Genomic DNA, 16,000 nt, shown 5'->3' with positions numbered 1-16,000 from the left:
TTATTGTATACGCATTAATCTGATTACTCAATCATTACAATGATCATTAATGTTGTTGGAAGATTAACATTTAAAGATTTCAGCATGCCAGTCACTTTGGATAACAGCATCGGCCAAATGCATAAAAGTAATATAAATGTAAATGTGTATTTATTAAAAACTAGACAAATAAGGTCTAAAGTTGGCCCCACAATAGAAAATGGGTTTATAAATTTTGTTTAAGGTGCATGATGGACAAAAAAGAGAGAGATGCAAGATTAAGATTTACAAAATATTTTACTACTTTACAGTACATCATTTTCTTTACATACACAGACAATAAATACAAAAATAAATATTAAATAAAAAAAGAGCTGAAATTAAACATGTAAACATCCCGTGCTATCTTTAAATATAAAACAGGCCTGTCAACACGTTGACTGAAAAAAAGACCATTTAATTTTTCCTAACCTTTATACATCTGTAAATGTACAAACTTGAAAAACTTCAATCCCACATATCCAGTATCTCTGGTATGAACATATTTATATATCATTTATGTCCATATTCATATATCATTTATATGGAAATATATGGCCAATAAGGCATAAAACAGTAAGACCTGGTCCTCAAGGTTACTATGATGTACCCTTCATAGTGTTGTTGTTCAGCTCTTGACATTTGTCAGATTATCCGAGCTGAGGACAACAGTTACAGTACTTGAACCATACCATCATACATCCACTTAATCAATATGGCTTTAAAGTGACACAGAAAAGTAAGGCTTTATCTACAATGCATTTATATATTTAACTATATATAAAAAAGTTTCAAAAAGGAGAGATGAAATACAATTATAAAATATCAGTAAACTGTTCACACTTTCATAGCTAGTTTGTTTAGTCCAGCTTGAGCCAGCTCAACTGCGCATTCAGTAAATACAGTACAGATATTCACATGGTCACACTGCAAACAGATTAAAGTTTCCCGTTGGGTCTTGAAGGCCAAGAATGCTGTAGGCTATTCTTTTCTGATGACCTGGCAACCGCACACCGATGTTTCCAATGTCCCTTTATCAGCAAAGAAAATACAGGTTAGATGAAGGTTTAGCAGTAATTCATAACTATAGTTAGGTTTATTCCATACATTATTGACCATATGTACAAATACTTACTCAATTTTCAAGCACAACACTTGCTCCATAGTTTTAATTCCTGCATGTGCGAAGGTTTCTTTGTACTGGCCCATCTTGATCGATTCCAGCCATTCGTCTACTGACCTGAAGGGGGCGCCATCGGTACCGCTTGTGCTCGGTAGACGAATAGAAACACTGAAAAGAGCAAAACTGGTGATTAAAAACAGATAATTTCTTGTAAGTGCAATAGTTGTAGGCTTTTATCTGTTACAGTTTCATACCGTGGATCTATACTGGCAATGGCCAAGAGCGATTCTGGGTTAGAAAGTAGCTTCTCAAGCAAGTTGACGATATCAACAAAGCGCGGCCGCTTAAATCGGTCCTGCATCCAGCACTGTAGCATAAGCTGGTTGACCGCTGATGGACAGCCCATCGGTGCCGGCAACCTGAAGCCTTCATTTATGGATTTCATCACCTGTGACCAAAATTGCAAGAAAAATTATTTAGCTACTCACGAAACACCCCTATTTCAACTCAACTATAAGGTCCTTGATATAAAATATACCTCATGATTGCTCATGTCCCAGTAGGGTCTATCTCCGTATGACATCACCTCCCACATGACTATGCCAAAACTCCACACGTCACTGGCTGACGTGAACTTTCTGTGAGCTATCGCCTCAGGTGCCGTCCAACGAATAGGAATTTTTCCTCCCTGTAAGGGTACAAGTTTGGTTAAAAAAACTGCTTGCATTACAATACAATATTGAAAATAATAAATAGTCAGGGTTATTAAATTTGGCTGACGGTTAAATTGTGAAAATTATGATGATTAATTGCCTATTTTATTGCTTTGACATTTAATTCTCATACATTTTTTTGTTTGTTTATGAAATAATTTTCACTTTGTTGTGATTATTTATATTAAATATTTTGCAAGGTTTAACTGGCAGCAAATATTAATACACATAACGCATATTTAAAAGTAATCTGATTATGTCTCATATATACAGGCGCTGCATCTCCCCCTTGTGTTTTTTAGAGAGATGTGCAATCATTGCAGTGATCTGAAATCATCGCGATGAGGTCAAACAATCGCGATGAGACGATTATTTAATCATTGTGACAGCCCTAATAATAAATACATTTATGTAATGATGCTTACCGTGGTTGTATAGGTTCCTTCAGGAAAGTCCTCCAGCACCCGTGAAAGGCCGAAATCTGACACTTTACACTCCAAGTTGCCATTAACAAGTACGTTGCGGGCTGCGAGGTCCCTGTGGACGTAGTTCATGTCGGAGAGGTACTTCATTCCTGACGCTATGCCACCGAGCATGCCCACGAGCTGGTACGAGGAAAAGTCACCATCGTGGTCCTGCGGAGCGCAAAATAATGAATACTTCTGCTACATCACTGTAAATGTATCTAAAAGAAATTATAAACATTTGTTGAGGAAACATACCCTTAAATATTGGTCCAAAGCTCCGTTTTCCATGTACTCTGTAACAATCATGGCATGTTTGACTGGAATAAATAGAAAAGACGAGTGTTAAAATACATACTGGAATGGAACTCAGGGTCACAAATATGAAGTGTGAGGGTATTGGAGGCTTACATTTGGTGACCACACCCTCAAGGCGGATTATGTTCTTGTGAGAAAACTGGCCCATGATGCTGGCTTCACTGAGAAAGTCTTGTCTCTGCTTTTCGGTGTAACCGGATTTGAGAGTCTTTATGGCTACAGCGACCTCAGAGCGCCCTGGTACAGTCAGAGAACCACGAAACACCTCACCAAATTCCCCTAGTGAACAACATGGAAACACAGTCGTCACGTCGGTCTTGTAAATATTGTATAAAGTGTTTAAAAAGTTTTTTTTAAGTCTTTTACAAACATACCTGCACCAATGACTTTCTGTTTGGTGATATGACTCGGTTGAATTTCGCTGGCAAACTTGAGGATGGCCACACAGGGGTCCTCATACGTATGGGGGTCGATGTAGGTGGTCAGAGGAAGGAGTTTTTCTGTAATGATCAAGCAACGAATCTTTGGTCAAGATAGTATACACAACTGTAGAGATGTGCGTGCAAGCGATCTCTGATAACCATCTTGACGTGACGTATTAGATGCCACGAATGGGCTGAATTAAAATCGCTTTCATACCTGGACATGAGAAGTAATCTCCATCCACTCTCTGTCGGACATGCGAGTTCAGTCTCCTGATGAAAGAGCGTTGAACAATGCGTTAGGAAGCTAAATTAAGCCGTTGATGAATGATTACGTATCATAGCAGGAATGTAAACAGTGTGAGGCAAAACTGAATCGGAATGGAAAGTTGGGAAATCCAAAAAGAGATGTGATAAGGATAAAAAAGTGTATGGGGTGGAAAATGTAAGACGAGAGATAAATTACCTTTTGTGCAGGAGCAAAATGACCACCACGATAAGCAACATGACTCCGCCCCCAGCGATGGCTCCCATCATGACCATTGAACTATTCTGGGTTTGAGATTCTGCTGTTGGAGAATAAAAAAAACATTTGATGTGCCACCCACTGCCTATCACAAATGCATCAGTTACGCGCTATTGTACGTCAAAGCAAACAACATGACAAACAAACACCTACGTACACATCGGCACGCACGCACTTACCGACAGGCTGCGTCTCGTACTCCAGCTCGGCGCTGTGGCTGCTGGGATGACCTTCATCTGTCAGAGTGTGAACGCGAAACACGTATTTCGTGCCCGGTAAGAGGTCCTTAATCTGGACTGAATTCTTTTCCAGAACCAGAACGGTGTAGGTGGTGAAATCTAGCTCTCCGGGATCCTCCTATGAAACAATGGGAGGAGGAAATTGAATGGTTAAACTTGGAAAAGCCACAAAGGGAAAGCAAGTTACTGCTCGGGTGTTTTGGGTGGGCCGGTTGAAAAGAGCCCACCCCCAAGTTTCTATTTAAAGCTTGGGTCCTTTCTATAGGATATTTTCGTCTGGTCTCGTCCGCTGGTTTGTCTGACCCTCTAATAGCACAACATCCTCAAATAGCCCAAGATTTAGCACTAACTGAGTTACATACTTAACCTTCAAAAAGGTCAATTATAAGAAATTAACACCACTAACAATATAGTGTTCATTTATAGTAGTTACCTTCTTGCGGTACATGAGCTCATAGCGAGGGCTGAGGTGGTTTTGCAAATGGTGGTCCACAACCCAGGATAAAGTCAGACTGTTGGTGGTCCGATCTTCTACTCTCAGATACAACACCTTGGGACCATCTAAAACAAAGCCACAAATAATCAGTACTTTGGTATATAAATACTAAACCATTTACTATGCAGGCATGATGAGGTAATAAATAGTATTTCTTCTAAAAACTTAAACTTGTTAACTTTGCTGACTGGTGTGTGGTGGGAAATCCATTCTTAAAATATACAACCATAGCTACATTTTCATTGGCGTGTGAGAAGTAAAATGATTTATCATCTCATGCCTGGTAAGGAAATGGTGATGGTATGGCTGAATGTTAATGTAAATAAACTCTTCAAATGTCAAACCTGTGAAATGAAGCACCGTTGTGATTCTCTCTGTGGCTTTCTGCCGGCTGAACTGCGAAACGCCGCTCTGGGCCTCGACTGTAAACGTGTAGTTGACGTGAGGCTCGAGCTCACTAACCACAACCTCCGGGTCTTTCAAGGCCGTCTGCGTGGGCTCGAATCGCACCCGACTGCCGCACGGCAAACACAGACCACCCTCGCAGCGATCGCATGCCACGCTGTAAGTGATGTCAGTGCGGCCGCCAGTGTCTGCTGGGGGGCGCCAGGTCAGTTGCAAACTCCCCGCTGTCAGAAGTGAAGTGTACCCTATGTCTTGGGGCGGGCTTGGCGGGGCTAAAGAAGAAAAGCAGAATTTACTTTACGCTTGTTTGTTTTTACAATAAATTTTGTGCTTTTAATTAAATCAAACACTAACCAGAGCAGGGTGCAGAGTTGGGATCTGTGGGAGCCCGGTAAAAGCCCTCCAGGCACTGACACAAGAGCGCTCCGTGACCGGAGCGTTGGGTGTTATCCGGGCACTCTTCACATGGTCGGCTGGAATCTGTGCTCTTGTAGTAGCCCGGTTCGCAAGCTATTGTAGAGAACACACAGGAAAAAGCACAGGTGAGCAAACAACATATAAGGACAAAGATTCACCTTTAGCTAAAAATATGCGCAGTTTCGATAACCACCACCCCGTGACTTCTTTTTTATTTTCTGCCATTGTGTGCGCATGCATGGAGGGCGGAACCACCAAACTATGGGAAGAGTCGAGCTTTCATCGCAAATCCGCAAAACAAGAGCTAATGGAGCCAGTGCGACAAACATTCGAACGTAAACAACAGGCATTCAGAAAAAGCAATGCATCTTCAATTGAGCAATAGCAACACACAATGCCATGCGGAAGACTCCCAGGCTGATTTAAAATACCAGAACTAGTCAAACTGGTCAGTGAGCTGTTGTACAGTTCAAACTGAATATATCCACATTGTCAATTACTTTACAAAAGATAAAAAACATGAAAGAAAGACATGTGATCTATAGGGCGCATGTGGATGTCCGTTGGACAAAACAGGATGTTGGAATTGCGAACATATGTTAGTACTCAGGCCTTCTCCTCTCCTCCTTTCCTTCCTCTGCCGAAGGATGAGGACATACTATAACAAAAAAAGGAAGAAACTCCGGAAAGAAGGATCGGGGGTGATATAACAATCATTAACACACAGAAAAAGTCAACGGGAATGATTCTGTATCACATACTTGGCCCTAATCTCAGCCCGATTCTGATAGGTGTGCTTTTATAATGGGGATGAGAAACTCACTACCTTGCAAAATCAGCGTGAATGTAGTTTCCACACAGTGGAGGAACGTCCTTTGAAGGGAGTATGTCCCCCACCCCGTCCCTCAGCACCAACAAAGGGCCGAGGTTCAGATTGACGACCGGCGGGAGGTGAGAGAGTGTGAATGGGTGCATAAGGATCGCTGACAGAGGCTCTCCCGCTGGGATTTTACACTGGGTTTTGTGTATTTGCTCTGGTGTGTAAGGGTGGACGTCTATTGGAGGGGGTGCGCATAAGAAAAGCAGCCCTTTCTTTGTCCATTTTATTTGAATCCAGAACAAGAGTGTATGGGGAAACTCCCACTTTATTCTTTTAATCTTCTCGTTCGGGTATGATTGTGGGCGTCGGACGTGAAATTGGTAAATCCGAATCCGAACTTCACCAAATGCGTGTCAACTTTGAGTAATAGGTCTCATTTAATACGGTGACTGGTGAGGTTGTTTCCATGGGGATTTTTGTACACTACATGAGCAAAAAGCCGAAGGCTTGCGACACGTCTATGCGTCAGGCTGACCGATTTCACCAGGGAGCTATTTAGGGCCAAGTTGCGTCGGTGGAGAGTGTCACGGCTCCATCAGAGACAGCACATGAAGGAAGTGAGGATAATTGACTAAGGATTTTTGCGCACATTTGCGTTCCCGCTGAAATATGCATGACACAATTGATAGGCAGGGCGGATAAGTCCCAAGCCTTTGGCTGGTGGACACAATGCACAAAGGGAATAGTTAATGCACTTTGGGTGGAAAGGTCAGCTGTTAGAATAGCAGTTGTGGTAATGCATTGCTTGGACGTGACTAGTAAGAGAGCAGATGTATAGATTTTTACATCTTCTGTAAAAAATGTCAAATCAACATATATTTTTGTGTTACTTTAACTTAACAAAATAAGTTAAAAATGTCCAACTTATTTTTAGAAGTTATGTCAACTTATAACATGTCGAAACTTAAAAGTAGGTTAACTTACTTGCAAAAAAGTTGTTTTAACTTTATGCAAAAAAATTTGTGTACCTTATATTTACCTTTTACTAGAAATTAAGAATCATAGATATATTATCAACATTAATATAAGTTATATTTTAATGATTTCATTTAATTAATATTTTTATTAAGTATATAGATGGTTTCAGCAGTAACAACATAAACAAACGGCTTTCGTGGTCAACACGTAACTTCCGGTAAACTGCGCTAATTTTTGACGAGGTATTTGTTCAAGAGTTCAGTTTAGCAACTAGTCAGACCATTAAAAAAACTGAAACCGTATCGCGCCACCGCATGTGCGTCCGATGAAACGCTCTATACATACATTTATATTAGGGCTGTCAAGAGATTAACCCGTAATTAATTGCATACAATATATATATATAATTTATTGATTTATTTATATATATATATATATATATATATATATATATATATATATATATATATATATATATATATATATAACATTACACCTATAGACGTAGTTGTGTATTTATATATACACATAATAATTACACAATATTTTTTGTATCCGATAAATCTTCTGACAGCCATTTAGTTTTTTTTTATATACATTTAATGTTCCTCAGTTTTCTGTTTCATTATGGGTCATTGAAAACCCCTAACTAGGTGATACAACTAGTATAAAAATGATGCAACTGCTCCAGCTTTCATTAGATTCAGTTTCTATTAAACTGAAAGTATTTTACTCATGAACAGTACCTCTATTCATTGTATCTAGTAGCTTCATTTGCAATGCATTTCATTAGCAGCACAAATACTGTGGGTTTGATTCCAGGTAACACACATACTGGAAAAAATTATGCTTCAATGCACTGCAAGCCACTTTGGATTAAAGCGTCCTCTGAATGCTAAAACCATGATAAAGAAACCTAAAACTAGTTTGAAAACCTAGGGAACATGGGAATTTCCCCCTAAACTTCTCAATTTCTCTGGCTGGCCATTCAAATAATTTCCCTTCCCCCCTTCCTGCCCAGCAACCAACCACAATTGTCCCCAACAAATACTGGCAGGTGGCGATAAGCCGAACAGCCGAACAGCAGTCACGCAGAAATGCACTCGTAAAACTCCTCTGAACACAATGACAACAGCAAATCTATTGTCTCTGTGGTTGTTTGGAGTTAAGAAGCTTCATTCATGTCGAATGCTTTGAGGCATCTTTACGTAGATAAAGAACTTCACAGCAAATTGCATCAAGAGGTACGGCTATAGGTTGTTCAGTCCTACAGCCCTTTCAAGTGATGAGTGGATGAAGAAATTATAGAGTAAAACAGGAAAAATCTCTTTGTCACACAAAGAACCATACTTTGGGATGTCTGGACATGTACTGCTCATTCCTGAAACATGTCATCAAAAATAGTCTCCATTACGTCTCTCCTAAAGGTCGTTTCATTGTATCATCTGTCATTATACTTCCTCCAAAGGTGTCAAAACATTTTGCACGTCTCTTGGAAACGGCATTATAAGGGAAATGTCCGGAATCTGCCCTTTTCCACTACCCCAAAAATGCCTGAAACATTCTGCAATTCCATGATGTTCTCCAATGTCCGGTTCCTGTAGGATTGCCAGAAGCAAAGGTCTTCAAAACATTCCTTCCTGAGGTTGACCTTTCTTGTGGTTAGTATGTGTCATTTTTGATAACTTTTATCATTGGTAACATACCGTACCCTTCAGAGCATGTCTGCCAATAGATATTTCGCTATTGCTTTTGGAGTTGAACCACAAGAAAAAAAATGTGTGTGTGAACCTAAAACGGCATTTTCCCACAAAAAAAAAAAGGTGTCCAGAAAGCTCAGAGTGAACCTTTAATTACGCGATGACTACCAGACAGACTTTGAGCATGCCAAACCTTCTCTGTAATCTGTGGTGAGCCATTGTCATGGTTACACACTAAAACACGCAATGTGATTCAGGTAATAGCAGCCCGGCCCACTGAGTCATATCAGCTGTTGGGAGATATGGGAAAACTGAGATAAGGCCTTAGGGAATTTTATTAGGAAAGAAAAACTTTGAAGGGAAGATAAAAGTAAAGTAGCCCGAAAGTATTTGGCACACTTTATAATATGAATATAATCACATGAAATAACAAACTTATCATGGTTAAATAAAAATCATTTTACAAAAAAAGTGCTTTAGGTTTAAATGATAAAACTTAAAGGAGTGGTTTCCCAGAGAGGGATTAGCTTAAACCAGGGCTAGACCTTAGTTTAATTATGAAATATAACTAGTTTTAACAAACATGCCTTAATAAAAACCTTACTTGTGTGCATTTTGAGGCAAAACAAAGGGCAATGATGTATTTTAAGATATGTCAGCGCAAGTTGTTTCCATTTATTTTAGTCTAGGACTAGTCTAATTCCTGTTTGGGAAACCGCCCCAAAGAGTCGGTGTCCCGGACAGGGTTTAGATTAAGCCAGGACTAGGCCTTAGTTAAATTAGCTTATTTAAGTAGGTTTAACAAATATACCTTAAATATACCTCCATCTTAAAACAAAACTATGGCACTGATACATTTTAAGATATGTCAGTACAAGTTGTTTTAAGTTAAAGCTTAAAGGGACATTCCACTTTAAATATATATATATATAATTTTCCAGCTCCCCTAGAGTTAAACATTTGATTTTTACCGTTTGGAATCCATTCAGGGTCCCGGCGCTACCACTTTTAGCATAGCTTAGCATAATCCATTGAATCGGATTAGACCATTAGCATCGCGCAAAAAATAACCAAAGCGTTTCGACTGCTGCGTAATATCATTGCTCTTGATTATTACACCAGAATGAGAGTATAGTCCTAGCCATATCTGCCTAGAAAATCACAACTTTTAATTTTCTGTCGGTCTTAGTACACGATTCAACTACAGAAGAGTCAAGTTTTAAATAGGAAAAATATCGAAAGTCTTTGGTTATTTTTTAGCGCAATGCTAATGGTCTATTTAGATTCAATGGATTGTGCTAAGCTATGCGAAAATTGGTAGCCCCAGACCCAGAGTTCAGCTGAATGGATTCCAAAACTGTAAAAATCAAATGTTTAACTCTAGGGGAGCTGAAAAATTAGTATATTTAAAAAAAAAAGTGGAATGTCTCTTTAAGACACCTTCCCACGGTTTCACAGACAAGGCTTAAGGCAAGTCCTAGACTAAAACACATGTTTGAGCTGAAAATAACTTGCACTGAAAAATGTTAAAATATGCCAGTGCAATTGATTTATCTCAATATATATATACACCGTAAGGTAATTTTCTAATGTAAATACTTCAACATCTTAATTTAACAAAGACCTAGTCCTGGCTTTTGCTAAGCCTCGTCTGTGAAACCAGGTCATACAACATATACTTTAGTCTGGAACTAGGCTTAACCCCTGTCTGCCAAAGTCACTTCGGGACAACTTGGTAATTTCGAAAATGGCTCTGAATGTGACGTTAGTTGCAGTATCATCTGTTTGCAGACGCCACTTGGATTGATAATGTGTTATCTAAAAGTTAGTACATTTTATAAGGTGTCTCTTCCCAAATACAGTTCAAGGCCACTGCATTTATTTCCTGACATATATAAAAAAACACAACTGGCCTGTTTGTCTATTATTCTTCATCTTTTTAAGACCAAACTATTCACATAAGCTTGGAAATTAAGTAATTTCCATTCAAATCAGACGGAGAATGCCTGAAGGGCAAAAACCTATAAATGCAAATAATGCGACTGTTAATAATTGTACACTCCTATTCAATTGCAACCTGTTATCTTCGCACTTCCTTCCTGAATGCATTCAGAAATAATACACCGGCAGGTGAGAGGGTGTGGGGCCGGCTGACATTCCATTTGACTCGAGTCATCTCGCAAACTCCTCAGACAGCTCTGTGGCAACCACAAAAATCTCTCTGGCTTCCCAGACACACCCTCACCCGCAAACACACTCGCCATCTGCCCACCGACAACAACCTGCAGTTGCTCCAGAATCGCCTTTGGTATTCGGGTCAACTTCTGTGCATCTATCAGAGTGATAGACCAATATATGGGCCAAACAGATTAAAGATGCCTTTATTTAAGATTATTGCCGATAATTATGCTGGACTGGTCGATGTATGGTCAATTTTCAAGTTTGGGTTTGCATTAAAGAAAATGGTCTGTTTTGTAATTAATTTTAAGTAAATGCTGTGTAAATTTCCTTTTACATTTTTGCATTTGGCAGACACTTTTATCCAAAGTGCATTACTAATATATCAGTGTTCCCTTGGTTTGAACCCATGACCGTTTGTGCTGCTATCGCAATTGAACTATACACAACAGCATACATTTAACAATCTTTCAAATTTAAACTGGCAATTTCAAAATTATACTGGCAACCCACATTGGTTGACCCATATTATATTAGAAAAGCTTACCTTTGCAGGTTTCTCCAACAGCATGGTAGCCCGCTCGGCAGATACACTGGCTCACAGGAACGACCCATTCTCCTTCAGCAGTGCAGTACATTCGTGGAGTAGTGCCTCCAACCACCACTGCGTCCTTCACACAGGTGCCCTCCACCTCCGCCAAGGCACCCGACGCCACCTGTTCGGGGAAGGCGGCCAGGTTTTTCATCATGGCTGGGCAGGTGGTGTAGAAAACCTTCAAACCCAGGAGAGCAACACAGCCCCCTAGATCCTGGAACGCTAGGTAGAAACCCCTTCTGGAGAGGGGCCCGATGGTCCGCCTCTCAACGTTCACCCGTAGATCTGCTCGGCCCCCTCCGCGATTGGCCGTTACTTCGTCTGGCGCTACAGTCGCTACTTTTTTAAACTGGCTTTTGCGAAAGTTCGTGCCGACATCCGTGTCGGTTTCGCCTAGGTAGAGGCCGAAGGTTTCTCGACAGGACGGCGAAGAGCTGCCGAACGAGCTGCAGTCCCGGACGACAAAGCGTAGCTCTATGGTGACGCGAGAAACGTCGGGCCTACGTTGGATGAAAGTCGTGCGAAGCCAGTTGTCCTGTTCGACTTCATTGGCGACATTGCACACGCTGTAGGTGTAAAGAAGAGAGCCGTTCACCACCGTCTGGACAATCTCCCACTAAAAAAATGTAGAGGAAGAAAATTTTTATTATTTTATCCAATGATATGCAATAAACAATCATTCTTCTTTAAGTTTAGAACATATTTCACACATATTCTGCTACAACGAAGACATAGGCCTATTGAATGTAGGAAGCACACCTTTGTAAACGTATCTCATTAGAAGGGTGTGGAAGGAGGACAAAAAGCAGGCCTTCGTGAAAGAAAGGCTCTCCTCTTTCCCACAAAGCTCACTCTATTTGTCTCTCACAAAAAATTTCTTTCACTCTGCTCTTCAAAAAGCTCTAGAATAGCTTGCAAAATAGCCATGACCTCAAAGCGCTTTCTGGTCAAAGCTGATGGAAAGCATTCACAACATCAGCCGAATGAAAGATGACAGATCGAGCCTTTAAGACTAATTAAACAGGTTAGTGGGCAAGTATGCTCGCTCGGTGGAAGTGGCGTAACCCCGCGGTACTTCTCGAGTGGTCTTAGTGTGGCTAAAGAGGAATTTGCAGTGGCTTCTTCAAAAAACAACACTTCAAAGACAAAATGAGGGTTGCTTACGAAAAGTGCATAGCCTCCTTTAAAACTTTGGAAATATTTAAACAGTTTTTCCAAGCGGGAGCCATTCGCTTTTGGTTGCGTTTGGTATGTCGGGTTTCCCACGTCTTTGAATTTCCATAATTTGTCCAGTTAGTCAGGATTAGCGGATTAAGATTTAAATAGATAATTTAGAGATAATAAGAGAAATTTCAGCCAATTAAATGTTTAAGGACTTTTGAAACTTTTAGGACTTAACAATTAAAAGTAATTTTAATTGTTAAAAGTTATTAAAGGGATAGGTCACCCAAAATTGAAACTTTTGTCATCATTTTCTGACTCTCATGTTGTTACAAACCTGTATAAATTTCTTCAACGTGATAAACACGAAGATATTTTGAGGAATGTTTGGAAGTAAATGAGCCCCATTTACTTCCATAGTAGGATAAAAGAATACCATGGAAGTGAAAAGGGCTCATGAACGGTTTGGTTTTACAAACATTTTTTTTAAATATATTCCTTCATGTTCATCAGAACAAATAAATGTATACAAGTTTGTAACAACATGAAAGTGAGTAAACGATGACAGAATTTCATTTTTGGGTGAACTGTCCCTTTTAGGCCCATGTAAAATGCAAAAAAGCCTTTTAAAACAACACACAACATAAATAGTTCAGATAAGGTTATATACAGATGGCATGTTGCCAAAGAAATGTTGACTTATGATACTTAGGTATTGACTTTTATAGTTGTAAAAGCTTTGTAATTGATTTGAGGATATGACTCAACAGACTCTGGTGTTTTACAAAACTCATTCACACTGACTCATGCATACTTTAAGATGTACAGCAAATGAATGAGAGACTGAATGGAGCCCATTCGCAATTGTTAATTAGTAATAAAGTAACAGAAATTATAAACTTACACCATCTTCATTCGGCCAGGTCAACCAACCCAACTCACTTCCGGCAGCCTTCATATCAAGCAGCACATCTACGTCACATTTAAAATATTTACATTAAATATATATGTATGTATACACATTATATACGTTTAAATTAAATTATTAAATGAAAAATTAAATGAACGTCTTAAATGTTAACGTCGTATAATGCTTTGATAAAATAAAATAAATAAAATTATTTCGTGGAAATGCTAAAAAATAGCAGTAGACATATCAACATGATAATCATCGCTAATCTCTTAATTTATACTAAATTAACAAAACTGTGACAAAAGTATCACGACAAGTATCGACGTGCACTTTTCAAATTAGTTTTACTTACGTTCCTTTGACTGGATCACAATAAATACGTTGTTTACAAATAAATATACAAATAAGAAAATAAGCGAAGTGCGGCGGTTCTCCATCGTCTTCTTTAATGTTAAGTTTTTGGACCACACGAAATTTCTCACACTCCGGCGTCCTCGCGAAACTGGATCTTGCTAAAGTGAACTGAAATCTCATTCATGGATATGGGAAGTCGAGTGACTCCGCCCCCTGGAATGCGCTCCATGTATGGGGCCGGTAGGCGTGGCTCCGGACGCGTGGGTGCTTTGAGTGACAGCCCCCACACCTGTTCAATGGGTTTCGGAAGTTTGCCCAGGTTCATTTGCACAATAGTAATTTTAGACGATTTGGCACGGTATCAGTTCAAAGACAGGGTCTTTTCAGTTCCGTCCCTTTTAAGATAATATCCAGGTAATTTTAACTGAAACCAGTTACAAAGACGCTTTTCACCGTGAATTCTACTTAAATTGGCTAATCTGATCAGAAATGCATTGCATTTAATTAAATTATTTAGCTTGCTTTTTTCATTTTATACACACAAATTAAAAGTAACTTTTTTTCTTAAAATAAGAAGCAACTCAAAATGTTAATGCAGTTCCAAAAAGAAGAGAATTTTAAAAATAAACTAATTTTAAACAAACATTATCAAGATGATATTATTTGAGTATTTGATAATGCAGATATTGTTCATAAACCTAATTTTAGTCTAACAAGATAGCATATGAGGTTTTGATGAGTTAGTTATTAAATTTCACAGTAAAATGCACTAATAATGTTTTGCAAACCGACCATCACTATGTCTTTCCCATGACAAGAAGAGAGAAAAGGGTCAAGTGGGCTTGCCTCAAAGAATGACTAACTACTAATGACTTGAAGGAGTATGAATATGTAGACAGCAAAACACGGCAAACAAAAGCATCACCGGGCAACGCAGAGGAATGCATGTGTCAAGCCTCCTTTGTGCCACAGTCTGCCAGAGTGATATGACCTGGGAGTCAAACACAAGCTGACTTCTTCTCAAGAGCTTTAGGGGCTGCCTGCATTGTGAGAGCAGCTATGAATATTCATTACACAGAGTGTGAATACAAGACTTCGGCTTTAATTTTGGACAAACTTGACCGGAGATTTATGCAGCAGGGCACTAAACAATCAAGAAATGACAGAAGAGTCAAGAGCAAAACAAAATTTCATGAAAACATTTTATTTATCTATCATAAATGTAAAAAACATACAAACACAAAAAATAATCATGTTAGCATTTCTTTGTGTGTACTTTTATGCAACATGTCCAACCAAACACTTCAAATTTCTTCACTTTAAGAAATAACTGTCCCATGAGTTCTGTAAAAGGCAAGAAAAAAAGTGACCCAGACAGGAAAAGTTTTGAGGTGACTAAACACACACATAAAAAACAACCAGACCCTTCATTCCAAAACCTTTACCAGGAGATGACTCAAGAATAAGTATATCATCAGTCAGCTGGTCTTATGGATGTGTTAACAAATGACTTCCCAATATGACAGCAAAGCCCCAAGATAAAAATAACTAATAAACTTAAGATATTGGCTGGACACTACAACTAAACTACAAATGAGAATGCTATAATAAATACACAATGCATACAGTATATTGCAAACAACCACACATTTATTTTTCAACTGAAATCCTATACATTCAGAAACAGATAAAACCTCCAGCAATAGGGAGCATATAACAGCTCATTACAAAAAATTGTCAAAAATCGTCCCTATCTGTCACTGTCACAATGCCCTTTTTACCAAAATAATGCATATTAGTACCTCATATGTATATATACAGTTTATACTTATATGTGCTTAAATATGACATTTTTAAAGCATACTGCCCCAGTGACAGCTAGACAGTAGTGGCGGCTCGTGACTGCTCATCCGAGGGGCGCTAATTTAAAATAAGTGTTCGGAGTGTCATGTGTGTGTTTCCTTTTTTCAAAATATGTGTTTTGCGCATCGAGAGATCCTGTGTGCATCACGTGTTTTGTTTAAATCAGTGGTTCTCAAACTTTTTCAGCGTGCGGCCCCCCTTGTGTACAGTGCATTCCTTCGCGGCCCCCCAAAGAAAAGTTATGACAAAAACTAGTTCTAAAATGTAACATTTTAATGAAACAAAACATATTAAGTT

At 39.1% G+C, this 16,000-nt stretch overlaps 1 protein-coding gene across 2 annotated transcripts; it reads right to left on the bottom strand.

The window, feature by feature from the left end:
* Positions 1-257: 257 nt before the first annotated feature.
* epha2a (eph receptor A2 a) lies at positions 258-14,012 on the bottom strand. 2 transcript variants are annotated; one of them, XM_065279753.2, is made up of 17 exons: positions 13,839-14,012; positions 13,478-13,545; positions 11,365-12,028; positions 5,079-5,234; positions 4,664-4,996; positions 4,257-4,384; positions 3,764-3,941; positions 3,525-3,627; positions 3,276-3,331; positions 3,011-3,136; positions 2,730-2,915; positions 2,577-2,638; positions 2,280-2,489; positions 1,680-1,829; positions 1,396-1,589; positions 1,154-1,309; positions 258-1,049 (listed from the first exon to the last, which is right to left on the bottom strand). In XM_065279753.2, exons 1-17 carry the CDS (start codon positions 13,921-13,923, stop codon positions 941-943), a joined length of 2,964 nt encoding a protein of 987 aa, XP_065135825.1. In that variant the 5' UTR covers positions 13,924-14,012; the 3' UTR covers positions 258-940. The 2 variants fall into 2 exon arrangements, with proteins under 2 accessions (XP_065135825.1, XP_065135826.1); XM_065279754.2 differs by having other exon boundaries at positions 3,525-3,624.
* Positions 14,013-16,000: the final 1,988 nt, after the last annotated feature.

The sequence above is a fragment of the Paramisgurnus dabryanus genome, chromosome 7, assembly GCF_030506205.2.
Source record: "Paramisgurnus dabryanus chromosome 7, PD_genome_1.1, whole genome shotgun sequence".
In the NCBI taxonomy this organism is placed as follows: domain Eukaryota; kingdom Metazoa; phylum Chordata; class Actinopteri; order Cypriniformes; family Cobitidae; genus Paramisgurnus; species Paramisgurnus dabryanus.
The sequence above is the reverse complement of the archived record's forward strand: the minus strand, read 5'-3'. Positions and strand labels throughout refer to the sequence as shown.